Source organism: Ursus maritimus, unplaced genomic scaffold (genome assembly GCF_017311325.1).
Source record: "Ursus maritimus isolate PB19 unplaced genomic scaffold, ASM1731132v1 scaffold_31, whole genome shotgun sequence".
Classification (NCBI taxonomy): Eukaryota; Metazoa; Chordata; class Mammalia; order Carnivora; family Ursidae; genus Ursus; species Ursus maritimus.
The window spans coordinates 5741103-5762452 of NW_024425675.1; the positions used below are offsets into that span (position 1 = coordinate 5741103).

Genomic DNA, 21350 nt, shown 5'->3' on the forward strand with positions numbered 1-21350 from the left:
CTCTCTGATTTACTTTTATTTTCTATTTCATTAATTTGTATTTACTTTTTACTTCAATTGGGGGAGTATTCTTCTAGTCACTTCTAATTCTTAGGAATGCAATTTTTGTTTTTCAGCATTTATTCCTTCAATGTAAGCATTAAAGTCTATAAATTTCCATAAAGTATTAGTTTATCACATAAGTTCTGATATATGGTATTTTATTACTGTTAAATTATATTTTCTAATATTCCTTACAAGTATTTCTTTTACCCATGAGTTATTTGTAAACAATATATCTCAACTTCCAAACATACAGGAAAATTATGGTGCTAACTTACAGCTAATGTCATTGTAAACAGAGAATGTAGTATAATGCCAATCCATTTAAATTGTGAAAACTGGCTGTATTTGACCAGAATGCTATCACTTTTTGTAAATAGGTCTTATATGATCTTAAAGAATTTTTTAAAGTAAATTTTTATTTATTTATTTATTTATTTATTTATTTATTTTTAAAGATTTTATTGATTTATTTGACAGAGAGAGAGACAGCCAGCGAGAGAGGGAACACAAGCAGGGGAAGTGGGAGAGGAGGAAGCAGGCTCGCAGTGGAAGAGCCTGATGTGGGGCTCGATTCCAGAACTCTGGGATCACGCCCTGAGCCAAAGGCAGACGCTTAACGACTGAGCCACCCAGGCGCCCCTAAAGTAATTTTTAAAAAGTATTCTGAGATTCAGTGTTTCCTAAATGTCCATTACAGCAAGGTTGTAATTCCTGCTTATTAAGTTCTTCCATATTTTTTTTTAATTTCTTTGCTTATTCCAATATTTACTAAGAAAGATTATTTTAAGTAATTCACAATGCTGATGAATTTGCCTGTTCCTTCTGTGGTCCTATTTTTTGCTTAATATATTTTCAAAGTGTATTATCAGGTACATACAAGTTTAGAATTATCATTGCTTTTATCATTATTTAGTGACCCTCACTCTCTAGGATAGTTTTTCCAAAAAGCCAACTTCAGATGATATTAATATAGCCACACAACACAACCTTTCTTTAGTAAGTCCTGTCAAGCGTATCTTTTTACATCCTATTTTCGAGTTTTCTATATCCTTTTTAAAGATATGTTTTTTATAAATAGTACATACCTAGATTGTGTTATTTTATCCAACCAACAATCAGCTTCTGTTAACTGGAGCATTTTGTCAGTTTACATGCACTGTAATTACTAATATATTTGCATCTATTACTAATCTTACTTTGTGCTTTCCACTTGTCTTTTTTCTGTTTCTCTTCTTTTCCTTCCTTTTTTTCTTTTTTAGATTATTTTTTCTCATTCTATTTCCCTCCTCTACTAATTTGAAAGATAGCCATACTATTTCTAGATTTTTATTTCTTATCTCAGAAATTTTAACATGAATACTTAACTTACCAAAGTCTACAGTTAATCAATAATTTTACCTTCCTCCCAGGTTTTATACAGTGTTTGTCTATACCTACCCATATTTACCATTTCCTGTGTTCTTTATCTTTACATCTCAGACCTTCCATCTGTAACCACTTTCTTCATCTGTGAGAATATGGTGATCAGAAACTCAGAGAACATGATGACAGAAGTATGACCACTACTGTTACCTGACTGCTGATTCAACCAAATACAGTAAGGGCAGATGGAAATCCCCAAGCTCTATACAACCCAGGTGAACAAGAATAAGATGGACGTTAGTGTGGCCATGAGACCTTAAAATAGCTAATACCTTGCTTCCCTCCCCACATGCTTAATATATTAGACTCTCAATATAATAGACACTCAAAGTCTGTCTTACTGCCCTGAACTATTTTTGCAGTTGGTACAGTAAAACTCCAAATCTATCTCTAATGAAAAACAAAAGGAGGAGGATGCTTCCCACTAAAAAAAAAAAAAAAAAAAAGCTTGATGTGATGGAAATTAAAATTACATAGCATTTTATGACCATTAAGTTTGACTATTGTAACACATAATACATAAGACAAGGTAAGCATATAAATAAGGTAAAGGTATAAATGGATACAAGTAAAATGAGGCTACATTTTAAAGTTTAGATTAAGAACACTTAGTATATAACATACAGATCACAAAAGCCCCTTAACATACAAATTAGGTCACATGTAAAATATGGTGAGAAGAAATGAGTGAGAAAAATGGTGTATAAATAAGACACTTTTTTTACATAAAAATTATTAACTTAGAAGTTGAAGCATGTATTTCCCCAGCACTTGGGACTAAAAAAAGGCACTGTCTTTAATCTTTACATCTTGTAGCATAAAGTAACTCCCAAAAAAGCTTGAATTTTTTTGTTCAGTAAGAAAAACATATCAGGCCTACAGCTATTTTCAATGAGAAACACTCAGGAAAATAAAGTTTTATTTTATTTGGAATCTGAAGTTTCATGGATGCCTAGTTATTTCAGTGTAAACAATAAAACAGCCAGCCTACTTATTAGCCTCATTTAGCATAGGCAATCAGGTACTGGGATCATGCCAGCCAAGGAATGGCAAGGATTGTCTAACTGTATTTTATTAAATATCTGTAATAGAGAATGGATATCAAAGAATATATAGCAGGTTCCCAAGATGGAGTTCTACACAGAACCATTAATGAGTGCCAGAAATAACCCAGAAATTTATGAAGAAATAATAAACTCAAAGGATTTTACACGTTTGGAGAACCATCATTAATAGCAGTAAAACCATCTTAGTCCATAAGGACTGTAGGTATACAACACATTTATATAAGCTCTGATTTAATGATTGGGAAAGAGGAAAAAAAATGAAAACATAATTCTTTACAACAGTGCAGAGTTCAGAAATGCATAGCCAACTTGATGCATAAATTTTATTTTGTAACTTCTTAAAAATTTATTTAGATTCAATTAATTAACATATAATGTATTATTTGTTTCAGGAGTACAGGACTGTGATTCATCAGTCATATATAATACCCATTGCTCATTACAATACATACTCTCCCCAATGTCATAGATTTTAGCAACCAACTCTAACCAAGGCCACTTTTGTTTCTAGTAAAGGATGCTTTTTATTGATATTGATGATGATGGTAGAAGTGGTGTGATGGCAGCAACATTTTAGAGTAAGTACTACATGAATCTATTAGCATTGTATTATATATAAGCAAAAACTCAGAAAAGCAGGACAAATCAGCTTTTACCTTAATAGTTTTTCCCACTTTTAGCAAAGCATGTATACTCCTGAATTTTTAATCATTTAAAATTTAATACATAAGGAAAATAAGATGATGAACTATAGAATTATATTCAAGTCACTCCCTGCTTTAAGATCTTTGGCGATTCTTTAACACTTTCAAGACAGAATTCAATCATAGCAATATAAAGCTGTTTTTTTTTTCATTTGTTTCCTATCTAATTCTCTCATGTTTAGCCATTCCTCCACTCACCCTACAGAGTTCAGCCAAACCTGTGACTTGCAGGTCCCACAATATATGTATGCGTGTGCATGTGCACATGCATGTGTGTGTGATATGCTTCTGCACATTCTATTCCCCTACCTGGAGTAATATATTCCACATTTTTACTAAGATAACCTACACACATCCTTTAATATTGGCCATCCCCCCATGCATATAGCATAGAATATCATCACATCAGTTATCAAACTATATTCTAAAGGTGTGTTTTCCTGGATTTTTTTCCCCCTCTGGTACACTGTAAACTCTTTAAAGCAAGAAACTGCATTTTTTCATCTTCAGAGTCTCATTGCCTAGCACACATTAATCCATCATATTCATTCTACAGATGAACAGATTTAGGCCAAATAAATTATTTTCCCAATGTCACAGGCCAATTAATGGCAGATTTAATATTAGACTAAGATTTCTGGCTAAGACTTCTATCTCCTAGTTCAATGCTCTTTCCATAAATATACCTACAGATACCAGATCAGAAGGAATTATGTCACTAGTATCTAGAATGTTCAAGGCAGATACAGAGCTAAATGGAATATAAAAAAATAAGTGCTTTAAAAACAAAAATAAAACACAAGTTAGTTATGATGGATTTTCAAGGAATAGGAATAGGTGATAAAAAGAAAAGTCAGAAAAATACTATCTTAAAAGAAAGAATTATGTGGGAGCTATTTCGGTGACATATATTTTACTCATAAATATGAGTAAGTAAATAAATGCATCTGTAATCAACTCATCAAAGTTCAAAGGAATTAAAACATTTTTTCTTTAATCATAACAAAATGAGGGGTAACGTATGTAGCTAAAAATCAGTAAGACCAAGCATTTATGCCAAGGTAATTGGCACAATAATAATTTATTTTAGCCAAGGTAAAAGGGGGTGTTAATGGGGGTAGCTTTATTTGGTTGTATAAGTTACCTTTTATTGGGCAAAAAAAGGTAAAGAGAGTAATATTCTAACTTAAGTGAAAAATCACCAACTTAAGAAGAATGGACTGAAAGGGATCAGAGAAAGCATTTCTGAAGAAGAAATATCTGAGATACATTCCTGTCCACCTTTCAAAATAGAGCAGAAAATATGAGGTAGGGAAAAAGGAAATATACTTCAGGTAGAAGGAACAAAAGTATATTCAAATGCATGGAGGGAAAAACAGCCTGTGGATATAGGAATCTATAGTTAAAAGGAGGAGGAAGCAAGTGGTCCACAGACAGAAGAAATAGCAGGGACAGGATCATAAATCTGGGCCTTATATGTCATGGAAAGAATCTTGGTTTTATCCAATAAGTTAATTAAGATCCAGAGAAGGCATCTGATTGGGAGAATTATTAAATCAGCTGGTTTTTACAAATATAATCTTGGCAGCAGCCTGCATGGCAAAGAAGAGTAGGGACAAACAATAGGCCAGTATAAGAGTACATGAGAAATGAAGATCCTAAAGCAATAGAGATAGGAATAGAGAGCAGGGGCGCCTGGGTGGCACAGCGGTTAAGCGTCTGCCTTCGGCTCAGGGCGTGATCCCAACGTTATGGGATCGAGCCCCACACTGGGCTCCTCCGCTATGAGCCCGCTTCTTCCTCTCCCACTCCCCCTGGTTGTGTTCCCTCTCTTGCAGGCTGTCTCTATCTCTGTCGAATAAATAAATAAAATCTTTGAAAAAATGGAGAGCAAAAGACTGATTTGAAACACATTCAGAATATAGGACTGGCAGATTTGGTAATCATCAGATTATGAGAGGGAAACCCCAGGTTTTAACTTGAGTGTAATACATTGGCGGTGGCACTGACAAGATCATGAATGAGAAGGAAAGTGAGACTCGGTGGGAAACTAATTTAAGTTCAAGTTTGGACTTGTGAAATTTGACAGTGCTGTGGAATATATATGGGGAAAAGTTGCACAGACAACTGTATGTACATTTGGAACTCAATCTAGTTCTGGCAAGAGAGAAAGATTCTGAAAACATTAGCATATAGGTGGGAGCTAAAACTAAAATAATTGGGTCAGACTTCTAGGTAGGGTATATTGAGTGAGAAGAGTCATATCAAAGAGAAAGAGGCTCTAAAACAAGAATGTTGGAAAAGATGAGAATTTAAGAAAAGAGTAAAAATGCAGAAACTAAGGAAGCAAAACCTTCCAGGAGATTCAACAATAACAAATATAGGAAAGTCAAGTAAGATAAAGGTTGAGAAAGGCTGGCAGGATTTGGAGGTCACTGGAGACCTTTACTACGAACAGTAAGGTGGAATCCTTATACAAGAAACTCAGAGACAGTTAAAGAAATGTTCATTTCAAAGGGATAAAATTATGTCTCTTAATGAATTCAAGATAAATGGTAGGTTTGAACAAATTCCCATGTAAAGATAAAAGCTATGGAATGTAAAAAAGAACTGGTATAATGCTAAACTCATTAAAACTGTGTAGGAAATAAGAGACCATGAAGATAACATTCACTACGGACACTATCTTTGGGCATCTTTCTCTGAAACTCTAGCTTCATTCAAGTATGTCTCTGTGAATTAAAAATGTGTCAAGGACATGAAAAATTCTGAAAACACTGACTAAGCACAACGTCACTGCTCTCAGTTTAAAAATGTATAAAACCAGGAAAGTAGGGTTTGTGTTTCTCTACAATCTTGAGCTCTGGTTCTTAGTTGGGTCCTAAATAATATTTTTAAAATACTCAAACAGAAATCCTCACACAGAATTTTGATTAGTATGACCGAGTTTTAGCCTCTTGTAAACTACTCAGGGCTACCTCAGGCAGGCTTGTTGATGAAGATCAAAACAGGGTAACAGACAAAAATTAACCTGACATGGATCATAGACTTAAATGTTAAAGCTGTAAACTTCTAAAAACGTAAGGGAAAAAAATCTTGGAATGGGCAAAGATTTCTTAAAACACAAAAAGCACAAAGCCTAAAAGAATAAATTATAAATTGGACTTCATCAAAATTTAAAACTTTTGGCACTTTGAAGATACCATTAAGAAAATCAGAAGATAAGCCACAGAAAGGAAAAAAATACTTTAAATACCTATCACTAAAAAAGAATTTGGATCCTGAATATACGAAGAACCCTTACATCCTGATAATAAAAAGATGAGCAACCCAATTAAAAATGTGCAAATGACTGGAACAGACATTTCATAAAAGAAAATACACAAATGACCAATAAGTACATCAAAAAGATACTCAAACATCATTATACTGAGTTCCAAATTAAAGCCAAAAGAATACTATGACGTAGCTATTAGAATAGTTAAAATTAAAAACATGGACAAATGTTTATGAGGACTGGAACAACTAGAACTTTCATACATTGTAAAATGTAAAATGTTACAAACACTTTAGAAATCAGATCATCAGTGTCTTACAAAGTCAAGCACGTACCTACTATATGACCCAGCAATTCAAATCTTGGGTATTTACCCAAAGGAAACGTAAGCATATATCCACATGAAAATTTGTATGTAAATGTTCACAGCAGCTTTATTCTATACCAAAACCCAGAAACAACCTAAATATTTTGCCCACTGTAGGTGAATGGATAAACAAATTGTGATATAGTCATGCAATGGAATGCTACTTAGCAATACAAAAGGAATGAACTACTGATACATACAATAACATGGATGAATCTTGAAAACATCACATGAGTAAAAGAAGGCAGGCAAAAGAGTACATACTGTATGATTCTGTTTATAGAAACGGTAAGAGTAAAACTAACCTCTACGAATCAAAAATAGATCATTGGTTGCTTGGGCCAGACTAGGCGAAGACTGAGGTGAGGTACAAGAGAACTTTCTGGGATGATGGAAATGTTCTATAACTTAACTGTGGTGGTGATTACACATGCATGTAAGTATGTGAAAAGTCATCAAAATGTAAATGCATAATGACGTATGTAAATTATACCTCAATAAAGTTTATTCACACACACACAAAATGGCACAACTTCAACTTTTATGAGTGCTGTGATCTATGCCACAAGAACATACTATGTGTTAAGAATACATCCAACCATATTCTTTAAAATATTCCCAACTAAGTGAATGAATCTGCATGAAATTCTATGGACTGCACACTCCTTAGGGTATTCAAATACAGACTATAACGTTTGGCTTCTTTGGGCTTGGGTTCTTTGTGATATGCAACAGAATAGCATGGGGACATTATCCTTAAAGTTCATGTCCTTATTAGATATAAAAGTAATATGGTAAGGTCTCCCTCAATATAATACCCCTTAAAGTGTCCAAGGCAGACTTCCTCAATCTGAAAGACATATCACAAATAGCATTAAGATACTATTCTACTACTGATTTAACAAACAGCCTTGTTCTTGGGGCCAGAACAACTAAGCACTGTTTAAGGTCAAAGTTATAGAAACAATGAATAAATTTTATAACCACATCCTTTTGGATTGAAGTTATTTAAGAGTGAATATTGGACAAGAGGATAAGAAATTTGTCAGTTGATGGAAAATATATTTAAAACAAATAAACTTAATCTAATAATGTAAGTAAAATTTTAAACAAATATAAAGCACAGTGCTTTATACTCCTCATTTAACCTTCCCAACTCTGAAATTATCATACCCATTTTACACATGGGGATATTCAAGCATAGGGAGACTAAGTAACTTGGTAAAGGTGACTCAGCTAGTAAATGACAGGATAACCCACACTCTTAACCACTCTGTTTCCCTTAAGAAATAAAGGAAGGAAGGAAGGAAGGAAGGAAGGAAGGAAGGAAGGAAGGAAGGAAGGAAGGGAGGAGAAGGGAAAGGAGGGAAGGGAGGGAAGGAAGGAAAGGAAGGGAGGAAGGAAGGAATTCTATATTCAAAAGGTGAATGCCAGATGCATTAAATATTTAAATATGAAAGGTAAAATTACAGAACTATTAGAAGAAAACATAGGAAAATATCTTTGCAATTTGTTGATCAGAAGGACTTTTTAATGCCCACAAAATAAAAAATTTTAAGTACATTAAAATCAAGGATCCATGTACCACTGTCAAAATCAACACATGGTGACACACTGGGAAAATATCTGCCATGTCTAAAACCACCAAGGGATTACTATCTCAGATAGAGGATTCTGGGAAGCCAACAAAAAATGGAAACCCAACCAAAAAGAAGGGCAAAGGGTATGAATGGCCCAGACATGAGAAGGCAAACACAAACAATTAGCAAGGATATGAAGAAAATGATCAACCTCCCTGGTAAACAGAGAAACGTATCACAACAACCAAACCATAAGATTCCATTTAACAACACTTACATTAGCAAAATGTAGGACATTCTACAACATCAAATGCTGGCAAAACTGGGAAAAAGTAAAAATTTGTATACAATTTTTGTGAGGGTAAAAATTGGTGTAGCCATTTCAGAAATAATCTGGCATAATTTAGTGATATTAAATACATGACTAATCTATTACACAGCAATACCACACCTGGATATATATACCCAGAAAAACTCTTTCCACAGCCATTAGCAACATGTATGAAGATGTTTATTACAAAATTATTTGTACTCAAGAATTGGAATCAATCTGGGCATCCATCATTAGGAGAACTGATAATTTGTGCTACATACAAACCATGAAATGTTAGACAGAATCAATGAACTAAATGTACATAGAGCAACATGAACAGATATCAAACAATGCTTAATGAAGAAAGTAAAATATATAGCGAAATAGCAGTTATATAGATGTAAACCACACAAATAACATTATTTTACAAGGATAGAGGCATAACCACGAATATATATAAAACATAAGATTGGGTGCAAGTGAGGGTTGGGCAAGAGTTGAGACTGGGAATTAAAAGGAAAAATTATAATCCAAATAATGAGGGTATGCCTCTAAACAATACAAACCTAACTTTGTTATCTGAAATGTTTTAAGTGATACAGTTACGTCAACTATTAAATTTGATAAAGTTATGCAAATGGTTAAGACATCCCTTTTTCTGGGATGACTGACTATTCCTTACAGTACATCTTGGTCTTAACCATGATAAATTTGAAAATTCATGGCATTCAGTTCTTCCTGGTTGCCGTCATAAACATGCTCGAATGGCCTAAAAAAAAGGAATACTGAGCTTAAAGCTGTAACCTAGTCAAGCTAACTAGTAAAAGGAACTTGGCAAAGTCATTTTACTTCCCTGAATGTTTGCTTATCTGAAAAAACAAATTTGAATGATTCTCTAAATCTCTCCAGCTCTGAAATTATTTGTTTTCCTAATACTTATTCATATGGAATTATTTTCTCTCTCCCCCAACAGTTTACTCCAACCCCCACCAAAAAACAACAATAAAAACAAGAAAACCAAAAAAAAAAAAAAAAAAAAAAAAAAAAAAAAAAAAAAAACAAAACAAGATCAAAAGATACTTAAAAAAGTGATGTAGCAATAGGAATGAATAACAACTTAGCTTCTCAAGGTAGAAAGGAGAAAACACTAGAGATACAGTGATTTTCACAGCCTTTTCAAGTATGTAACGCAGAGTATTTCAGCCCAAGTTCAATCTACTCCTTGAAGGATTTACCACATGTCACTATTACCTCTTCTAAAACGTAAGTTAAAGTCTCTCGTGGAGTTTCTACTTGAAGGCCCTAAACTTCAGCTTATCTGTATCAGTTTTCAGATAAAAAAATATGATCTCTAAAAATCCCTTCCATAATAAACATGTAAGACTCCAACAGAAAAATGAATTTTTAAATTAACAAACTAGTCATACTCTGAGCATCTAACAAAAAAGAAAGCATTCAATTAGAAGTGTGGATTAAATAGGGATTAATGACCTTAAGAGTAAGGAAAATTAGAATATATCATAGGTTGGTGACGATGGACAACTGAGATATCTAAAAAACAATGGTATCACATATTATAAAAAGAAAATTGAAACCAGAATATTAAAAATATCTAAAAACCAAAATTAAGATATTTACAATACCTAAAAATTTGAAACTATATTTTAAAGGGGAAAATAGAAGACTTGCAATATTCTTAGAATACAACAATAAACATGAGAAATCGACATCGTTTGCTTATTTATCTCCCATTCACATTTAATTTTAAATATGGATGGGGGAGGGGGGAGGGGAGTGGGAATTAAGAGGTCACAAAACATCTGTTACTAATAATTCCAGCACAGATGTAGTTGTTACTGCAAAAGCGACGAAGTTGTTCCCAGGCTGCCATACTACAAGGTCTCCTACCAACAGCCATAGTTTATACTCAAAGTCCATGTATCAAGTCTCAATAAATACATAAAGTTGATTATGAAGAGAATTGTCGATATGGACAGATACATGCCATCCCTATAAATATAGTAGGCATGTATTAAATAACAGGAAGATGTTTGAAGAAATAAATGAGATAAAGATAACTTTTAAGAGAATGAAAAAATAATAACATTTCATAGCTATAATACAAGTGTAGACTTACACTTGGCTGTTTCTGCTTTACCTTTTGGAATCTTTCAATTTGTCTACATCTAAATAATATACTTCAAAATGTTTTAACAAAATTAATGAACTGAGTTCTAAATATTAAAATTTTTTCTCTGAAAACAATCGTAAGGGAGATTTTGCTTATTAGAGAACACTGTTATGTTTAAGTGCTACAGAATCTTTTCAAGCAACCCAGTTCCATGTTAACAAGCAGTATAACCCACCATCAAGGTTAAAAATCTAGACATGCTCATATACACCACACTGAAAATTTTTATTAGTTAAAATTGATGTCCTAAGAATGCTTCCTCTAAGAATACAATTCTGTAAACACTATCCCATCCAAAGCAAAGATTATTTCCTAAAGCAAAGCATGTATAATAGATTACATTTTAATTGAGGTTACTAAAAACTTGTTTTATTAGGTGTATATCCATTAATTTTCTTTCAATTTACATCTAGTTTAATGATATTTTACTAATAATATGTACAAAATATAGCCTTCTAAAAAGTGTTTGTAAAAATATTTTATTTCCTAGCCATGGTACTTTTCTAGTTTAAGATTTTTAAAATTTTCTTTCAACAATGAACTTTTATTCTAGCTTCTATCTCTACTGGAGAGGAACAGACATTTCCCCACGAATTAGTGATCATGCTGCAAACATTAAGAAGCCTTTTCCAATCCCATATACCATTCTACAATTTCATCAAGTCCTCTAACCTTTCATTACACTTTTACATATTAATGCATATCTTCTTCCAACATCTACATGATTTTTCTTCCTCTCTACTACAATTCAATACAGGTAGTTGTGAGTAGTTAACAATATAATTCCACATGATGTTGCATCTGTGTTTACATATGGCTCTAATCACATGCTAAAAAGTAATTTATACAGGGGAAAGCAAAAAAGGAGAAAAAAAACAAAAACCCAATTATGGGAAATGATTATGTTATTTTTAAAGTATCATTTCCAATTTGATAGAACTTTCTCACTTCTCGCCATATGCTTCGAAGCAACTAAAATTGCAAACAGAGGGTACAAACTTTCAAAAATACTATAGAAAGAAAAAATAATGAAATATTCCATATGCTTTTACGTAAAGCTCATCTTAACAAATGACTGATGCTTTTCCATTTATAAGATACTTTAAGTTTTGCTTCATGCCACAATCATATATGTTATGGCTTTGTGGTAAATTTCTCCAGTTCACAAAAGTAGTAAGTGAATCGCCTACTTACTACTGAGCTCTAGGAATTAAGTGAACACCAAATTCAAGAAACATCTGTCAGGAAGTGTAAAACTGTATTTATATGTACACACACACACTCTTGAAAAACCATGACACCCTAAAATGAGAAATTCACACAGGCTTACCTGGTAATTCAGGTAAGTCCTACTTAATTCAAGAGAAACAGTATTACTATTGCATTATGATACTGCTGTTGGTGCATTTATAGAAACACCATTAAAAATAATTAGAGAAATAAATATTTCTAACATTTGACCTAACAAAAGGCTTCCAAAAGTTTACAGTTATATTAATGTAATTATATGGACACACAACAAAAATATATTATTAAATACATCAAGTCTCATGCAATTATTTATATGTGAAAGTTATAATACCAACTTACACAGTATGAAAAGAATTCATGAATACAAACATACAATAATTATCAAACTACAGACACTTTTTTGCTCCATTTAAAACATCAAAACAAACTTGTATTTCTTAATTTACAATTGATAAATATAAAATTTATACACTACCTAATTCTGATTCTTAACTAGAAGGGAAAGGAAAAAATAAAATCTAAAAATCACTAACATCTGAGTGACTGCTGGTTAAAACCTTCTTTAGTTGTTGTCTGCCCAACCCATGTATAGTTTAAGTTTACATAAGTTACGGGAACATAATTAGACAGAATTAACAATCAATTAATTGCATTTTTTCTTAACCATATTTAAGTTTGCATCTTTTAAACACCTAAAATACATGTTTTCAGGGAATCTTACAATGAATAAAAAAGGTTAAAAAGTATAGTAAATATGCAAGATAAATACGGGCCAATCATTACATATTCTTTTCCAAACCTAACAACATATAAACAAACTTAAAAAAAAAAAAGCAGCAATACAACTGGTCTAAAGCAAGACTAAATTGATAGCAATATCAATCTCAGTATTTAAAAAGCTCAAATTTATAAAATTGTTCAAGTTAAAACACTTCTACTTCTTTCCATCGTAGCAGATTAGAAAATGCTTATGCCTAATTCACCCAGGGCTAGTTTTAAGTAACACTAAGACCCAGAATTACACCAAAGGTCCCTATTAATGCAGAGGTCCCAATCAACAGGAGATAGAGAGACTTATGGTGTTACTACACCAATAATCATTTTTGTTAGCATCCTCTACTGGTGGTTTCCAAAGACAGCAAGTGGAAATGGTGCAAATGACAGAAAAATATGTACCTGCTATTCCATTTAAAGTGAATTAATCAGCATATGGTCATTAGTAGCTAGAGCACATTTCTCTCCCCCTCTCCAAAATGCATACGTACTTACATATGAAAACCACACAGAGTAGAAGTGGAAAATTAGAAGACATATTTTTAAAATACAACAAAGCATTGCATTACAAAAGGTAAAAATCGATTTTACGCAATTCTAATGCCACTCCTTCACAGATGACTAACATCATCACCATAAAGTTACTACCTAATGTTTGATGTTTTAGCCAAGCCTTGCTCAATTGGTTTACCCGTCAAGTTACATTACTTGATTCTCCCATTAATATACTACCCTGCAGGTATATTCTAGAAAGGAAATTAAAATGTTTTACTGGAGGCTTAGCAGTAAAATCTGCATATCTTATTTCCAAATGAACAAAAAAATTATTTACATATAAATAACAATATAAAGTATCTCTATGACTATCGCCCACTGTACACATCATTTATTCCCCCATTAAAAAGATTTAAGAGTTAACATTTTTCATGCAATTCTCTCCAATAAACAACTGCAACTTAAATATGACTGCGTTGCTAAGAAATATTAACCAGCACCTATTCTGAGGTTTCACAACACAATGGCATATAACTTCATTTTTAATTTGCAAATTATAACGCTTAATCAAATAGCAGGGCTGTAATCATCGGCAATGGATGAAATGCATTTGAGAACAAAAAGAAATACAAGGACAGAGCCAAAAGTGATGAAAATGGAAGATACCTGTAGTAGTACGGTGCTATCTTAAACACCTTTTGTTTTCGGAGAGTAATGCATACTGCAGACAAGACATTTTGTGCTAAACAGCCCAAATCTGTTTTTCTAATATTAAACACAAAGGAAAAACACTGACAGCAAGCGTGGTAAATAAATCCCTCCCTTGAGAATGAAAGCAGCAGACAGGAGGGGGCTGACATACATGCAGGAGAAAACTAAACACCATCTTTTTTCTACCTGCACAAGTTGCCATTTGCTGCAGCGATCGAGAACCTCTTTTTCCTGTTGATTTCAAGTACCTTTCAGGATAGCTTTTTTCCCCTTAAGTCATCTGTTGATATGCCTTATGAGTGTAATATTCATATCACAGGATCTTTAGGAGAAAAATCCATTCTTTCCTGTTCAGGTAAACATGTTTACAGCAGCTGCACAGACGCTGGGTGGTTCAGACTCACATGTCACACACATGTCGTCAGCAACAAGAAAAGCCCCTTTCTCTGGCGATGAACATTTTAAATAAGGTAAAAAGCGAGCAGCCCTTTCCGAACCAACTTACCTTTCATAAAGCCACATCAGCAACAGTGGCAACAGCTCAATATAGCACACTATTTGACGCTAAAACAGGAAATTAAAATTGCAATAACCTATGCTCCGCTCCTTGCTGTAACAAGTCATCTCTCCACAATGACGATACCAAATACTAGTTATCAATCATAACTAACAGACGTCTTTAAAACGCAAATGTTTATTTTAATAACTAAAATCATTCATGAAAGCAGTGATTTTAATGTCGGCTCAAATATATTAAAAATATTTTTACGATTGGAAGGAAACATCTTGAAACAGCTTAAAATCTTCGTATCTGCTTCTAGACAGGAAATCCCACACAAAATCTAAAATTGCCAGGAAAGGTTACAAAACCTCGCGTTTCGCATCCCAGAGGGGAGGGAGAAAGGGAGCCTGGAGGGGGTGGGGCGGGGGGAGCGCGAGAGAGTTTTTACTTAAACACGTATTTCCTCATTTTCTGGAAGAAACTGCGATCCCATTATAGGCGCATTTATTTCCCTACAGTTAAAAACTCGTTTTAAAAATAACGTAGGAACCAAAACGAGCCCCTCGGTCCGAAATGTACATGTAATTCCTTATATAGACTCGGCTGCAGCCAGCGGCAGGGCCGTTGCCGCCCATTATTATACAAACAGGTACCGGGCCGGCGCGGGCGGGGTACCTCGCCCCGCGCTCCCGCCGCCCCCGGGCGGAGAAGTCTCGCCCCTCTCGCCACAGGAACTGTCCAGACAATAACAATCAGCAGACATTTCGCTGCTGAACAAGAGGGAGAGAAAGCACAGAATCGCCCCCAAGATAAGCAGAAATACAATCAACTTACAACGTCTCTCCAAACTGGAAAAGGCGACTGTGCAACAACAACCACATGTTCGGGTCTCGCTCTCTCTTGCTGTCTCTCTCTTTCTCTTATTTATTTTTTTTAACTCTCACGCCAGGCAGAGGGGTGTGTATTGCCCCGGCACATCAGCACAAATCAATAAACACTGCAGCTGCTGCGAGAGCAGCAGACCCGTGCGTCCGTCGGTCCGTCTGCCCCCTCCCCCACCCTCCTTCCACCCGAGACCGAGAGCGCCATCCAAGCTCCATTATCCGGCTTCAGCGCTCCGTGTGTCCGGCCCAGGTAACAACTTCCCCAAAAACCGAAAGAGAAAAATGAGAGGCGTAAGCAAAGAACCCCATCCCAGCGCGGAGAAGGAGTCTCCCCCGGGGAGGGGGGATCTGTCTGTGGTGCTTCCCTGTCTCTAAGACCAGGTAACAACTCCACAAACACACCCGCTGCCCAGCTCGCCGCCATCCACAGATCTCCCACAGCAGCAAGTAGGTGCCCGCTCCTGCCCCGTCTCCCCTGCCGCCCCGCCAGCTCCCCGTGGACCTCACTCGCGGGGCTCGCCTGGGCGTCCCCAGCCGGGGGCCCAGGGCACAGTGGCCGGAGGCGCGGGGGAGGAGGGGCGCTTAGGGACCCGCGCCTCCGCTCCGCTAATCCCCATTCCGCGAGCGCGCCTCGCCGGCCGGTCACAACTTTACCGCCGCCGGCCGAGCCCGGTCCGCCAGCGGCGCGCACCGCCGGCGCCCGCGCACACGCGCGCACGGACGACACGCAGCCCGCGGCCGCCGCGTCCCGCCGCGCGCCCGCAGCCCGGCCCGGCCCGAGCCGCGGGGCCCGAGCGACGGCGCTGGCCGGGGCCGCGGCGCGCGGAAGCCACTTTGCACGGTCAGCGCCGGCCACAAGTTTGTTCCTCGGCTCCTGGGGGCCTCCGCGCTGAGGGAGAATTACGCGGAGGGGGCTGAGAGGAGGGGGAGAGGGGAGGCGCCGAGGGGCAAAAGAGTGGGGAAAAGTGCGAAAAGAAGCAACAGCCGCTCCACCCGGGACCAGAAAAGTGGCCGGCCGCGTCCCGGCCGCCCGCCCTGCGCCGGGGATGCGGCGGCTAACGGTCCAAGGAGGCGGCAGGGGCGGCAGGAGCCGCTAGGCGGAGAGAGACCAGGTAAGAGACATAACGGTTCAGGGAGAGCGAGCGGCCGCGGCGCGGCTCCGGCAGCGGCAGCAGCGGAGGGGGGCAGAGAGCACTACTTTCTACTTTCCCACTCCACTTTGCCCGTCCCTGCCCCGGCCGCCCCCAGCCCGGCTCGCCCCCCTCACCCCCGGGGGCGCCCCGGCTGCCCGGCTCCCCCTGACTCCGCCGCTCCCCGGTCCCCTCCGCCACTCACCGTTATTGCGCCGCGGGTTCGCCTGCTTTCTGCGCTTACACCTGGGGCCATCCGCCATGATCCTCTCGCTTGTGTCTAAATGCTCGAGTCACCTCCTCCCCCTCCCTCCCCCTTCCCCCCCACCCCTCCGCCTCCACCCCTCCCCCCTCCCCACCGCACCTGGTTTACGACACTCGCGGCTTTACGACATCACCTTCCTTACACCTAGAGCCGCTCGCTCTACGGCCGGAACCTTGTTGCTAGGGAGAGGACGGTTTGCGGCAACCGTAGAAGCAGCTGAGTTTGAATTGAGGGGAGAGGGAAAAGTTTCCCTCAGGTGTCGTGGGATGGGGGAGGGGGCCGTTGGGAAACTGTGGGGACGTGGTCAGAAGGGCGGCAGGCAGTCGGAGTGAGAAAGGTAAAATAGGAGGCTCAGCGGCGTTTTGCTTGTGAACTGGCCACACCCGCCGCGGCTGCCTGGGGCACGGTCGGGTCTGGCTGATTGCTCTCAGGACCCTGTGCCCTCAGAGCTGCCCCTCGCAGTGACCGGAGCAACCTGTCCTCCCGCTTGGTCGAGGTTGGGTTCCGCTCCCACACAGCGTGTGTTCTGTCAGCGCATCCTGGGGCGCGGGAGAGGGTCGTGTTCCGGGCTACCCGGGGAGTTCCCGAGAGTAGAGGGAGGGCGGGTTCGGGGAGCGGTAGGGACTGATTTGGGAAGCTCGGCCTCTGACGGCGAGGACACGCGGCGTCACGGAAGAGGCTACCTGACGCCGCAGTTCTGACTCCCTTCCCTTACGCGGACGCACGGTTTTCCCCCAAGCGAACCGGGATGGGAAGTGACTTCAATTAGATAGAACTTCAGCTGGACCGAAAGAGAGGCGAGAAGTTCCGCTTGCAGGCAACACCGGCGGTAAAGCGGAATGAGTAATACCCACACGGCCCCTGTCTCACTTCCTCATCCGCACCAGGCTCTCACCTGCTGTCACCTCGGCCTCCCCCGCCCCGCCGCGGTGCTCTGGGCCCTCCTCCCTGCTTCCCCTTAGAGTAGACGGACGAGATGGGAGGCGCTGAGACATAGAGTTAAGGTACTAACAGGCCATGATTTACTACCCAAATGGGCAGTTGATCGCTGAATAGGACCTTAAGGCGAGAAACAACGGCAGACAAACGTGGTCTTTGAAATTGATAGATTGCTGATCTTATCTCAAGTCTCTGACTTTATACAAGTTTGGGGATTTCTGAAAGACCATATAGATAACACTACAAATAGTGAGCAAGTCAAGTCTTCAGTATTCAGTAGGATTTAGCTTTCCCTTCCTCCCCTCCCTCCAGCCCGTTCAGATGAGGACATGTCTTTGGTACCAGTTTTATAGAATAAATGTGCTGTATTTCAAATAACTTAGTTGTAAATTAACAATGTAAAAGTTACTGATAGAGAAATGGAGAAAACTGAAGTGTGACATAGAGTATTAGAAATAGCACAGTAAAGTCGCCCAGCACAGTGCTGTCACATAGTAGGTGATCAATAAATTTGTCTATAATTTTAGCCATACCTATGGCAAGATTATTATAATAAAATCATCTTTTAAAAACTCTAGAATTTTAGAAGACCCATTAATAATGTCTTCAAACCTTTCAACTGAAATAAATTTACATCTGAAGTCTGGTAATTTAAAATTAGAAACTTTAATCCTGAATATAGATGAAAATTTTCTCTTCCACATATTCTTTGGCATTTTGAGAAGTGAATGCATTATTTATTAGTGCATGAAATGTGACTGTAAATATTCTTTGCTATACATTATGTCTATATATCTACTCATCCTCAATGCCAAAACTAGAATCATTACTCTTAATGATCATTTTAAGTACAGGCAGTCCTCAATTTCCTTAACGCCATGTTAACTGAACTTGTGTATGTCAGAACCAGAACCATGCCCATGTTTTGCTTGGTTCAAGCAGTAATTTTTTCCTGCCTCCTAAAAGCTGTACAGTGTTCTTCAATTGCCTTCTGAATCCAGCGATTCCTCCCACCACACACAACTTTTTTATAGCTACCCTAATTTCCAGTCAAAAGGGGGGGAAAATACTTTCTAAGTAGAAAGTGTGTGGTTTTACCTACTCTTAAACTTAGGAAGTATTTCTCATGTCCTCTTCTCTTTCTGAAGTGTCGGTCCTATTAAGCTTCCTTCAATATTCAGCCTCACCTTAAAATCAAAGAGACAAAGGGACAAGTAGGTAGTTATTGTCTTCCTTACTTTCATGGTTACCGGTTTAGTTAGCTTGGGCTAGACTTTTTTTGTTGTTCATTTCTGTGCCCTCAGAACCTAGTGGAGTACCTAGTTACATAGTAGATGCTCAGTAGGGAAATATTTCTTAAATTAATATTCTTGACCTTTCCTATATAAACTGAAAATTGTTTGTCTGCCTTCATCACATTAGTTGTTAGGAACAGTTGAAATCATGGATGTAAAAGCTGATTACTGTCATTTATATCCTGCCTTATTTTGAAACTAATTGATCTTGATTTTAGTGTCTTCATAATGGTTTTCCCCAAATGATTAACTGTGCTCACTCCCGTTTTAAATATGCATTGGTAATATTATTGATACCCTAAATCCTCTATAATACAAAATTTCCGTTTTTTAAAATCCTGGAATAATGATATATATTACAAATTGAATATTTTATTAATACATTTTGTTCACTGTAACATTCCCAAAATTGTTGAAATCTAGACTGAAAAGAAAGCAGACAACAGTATATCTCGGAATAAATTGCTATTTTATGCATATGTGATGGTTGCTCCTTATCTCTTAAATGTAACTAAAGAATTGGAAAAAATCTTTAGAATAAATTTAGAAAAGGAAGAGCTTTATTAAAATTTAGCTTTATTTAAAATTTTAGGTTCATTTAAATCAACCATGGTCAGGATACTAGTAAGAGTTTAACATGTATCTTATATCATTAATTTTAGTTATTATAGTGTCATTATACAATATATATTCAATATACTCCTAATTTAAGTGTAAATGAAATGTTAATATTCTGCTTCTAGTGTGCACTGGGATTGCATGTGCTGAAAGAGGTATTCTGGTAAAAATGAATTAATACAATATTTTTTAAATTTATAGGGAAAATGTAAATGGGAAGAGTATTCAATACTGAGGTTTTTTTCCTATAAATTTTTCATAAACCCTTTGCACCTGCTGTTTGCTTTCCATGTACAATTCATGTATAAGTTAGGATAAAATTTGACATAAAATTATTTTGAATTTAAAATGTAGATATTTCATGGTGTTCTATATCGAGCATATTATTTTCACATACCTCACTTCCTGAACACATTTGCAAAGTATAACTTTTAATATGATTCTATAATCTTCATCCAAGTAAGAAGTTGGTTATTTTCATTGAAAGATAACATCAACTGCATCAACTAAATTAATTACATTACCATGTAATTTTAATCTTAGAGCTTTGAAAGCAAAAGAATGAATTTGACACAGGTTATCCATCAAAGTACAGAATTTAGAAATCCCCTAATGTTGCCCCTCAATCCTTAGCTCAATAGTGACTCTGGACATGGGGTTCACAGTGAGACAAAAGAGGGCAATGGTGGTTTAACTGATGCAGTTTGACCAAATTCTACAGTTGCTGAGTCAGGAAGGAAACATGACTGCTGAGTGATCCAGAACCAACAGCTGCCTTTGGGACCCACACCAGTTTTTCTAATAAAGTCTCCCAGGAGGTAATAATAGGGACAAATGTTTTCCCTGAACCTCCCTGTGGTTTTATTATATATTACACCATAAAATGGTTTTTCCCTCTGGGGAATAAGGCTCCTATTTTTAATATAAGTCAATGAAATGTTAACACACGTAGCTTCTTATTTCGGGGGTATTTTATCAGGACCATGTCTAGTACAGAGAGATGTAAGTATAAATGAATGTAGAAAAAGATGTTTGAAGGGTGTTAATGAACATCCAAAAACTAATCTTTCCATAAAATCACAGCAATTAATATGATTGTTTGCAAAGGCTGCCTTCATGGAAGATAGTTTCTATTACTGATATCCATTAGAACATCAATAACATTTTTTTGTATGCTTGACAACTATAGGTAAATTAAAGAGCTACATGCATATTCTGGATTTGAGTGAATTTTAAGTAATTTACCACATCAGAGATCTGATACCTGGTTTCTACTGCTGTTTTTTTTCCCTCTTTTGTCTCCATGTATGTCTTTTCACTGGCATCTTGACTTTTTTTTATTTTATTTTTTTTAGTAACCGACTGGTTCTGTGCAGAGTATAACTATTTCATTGACCCATAATCCACAGATCCTCAGTTACAGTCACTGCCACTTTTCATTCCTTGGAGTATATTTATTTAAAATACTTGCAGTCAGTAACAGGTTTTCAGTGTCCCCCAATTGTCTTAAGCTCACATGA

At 37.3% G+C, this 21350-nt stretch overlaps 1 protein-coding gene and 1 long non-coding RNA gene across 4 annotated transcripts in view; both read right to left on the reverse strand.

The window, feature by feature from the left end:
* Positions 1-15548, reverse strand: part of LOC103656502 — a 67634-nt gene extending 52086 nt beyond the window's left edge. For both annotated transcript variants that reach the window (XR_566638.2, XR_005838900.1), the window contains exon 1: positions 15534-15548. This is a non-coding gene — a long non-coding RNA (uncharacterized LOC103656502). The remainder of the gene's footprint in view (positions 1-15533) is intronic.
* ZEB1 (zinc finger E-box binding homeobox 1) overlaps positions 1-17023 on the reverse strand; it is a 179020-nt gene extending 161997 nt beyond the window's left edge. For both annotated transcript variants that reach the window (XM_040645279.1, XM_040645278.1), the window contains exon 1: positions 16919-17023. In XM_040645279.1, coding sequence (XP_040501213.1) covers positions 16919-16976 — 58 coding nt within the window. In that variant the 5' untranslated portion in view covers positions 16977-17023. The remainder of the gene's footprint in view (positions 1-16918) is intronic.
* Between the last annotated feature and the right edge of the window lie 4327 nt (positions 17024-21350).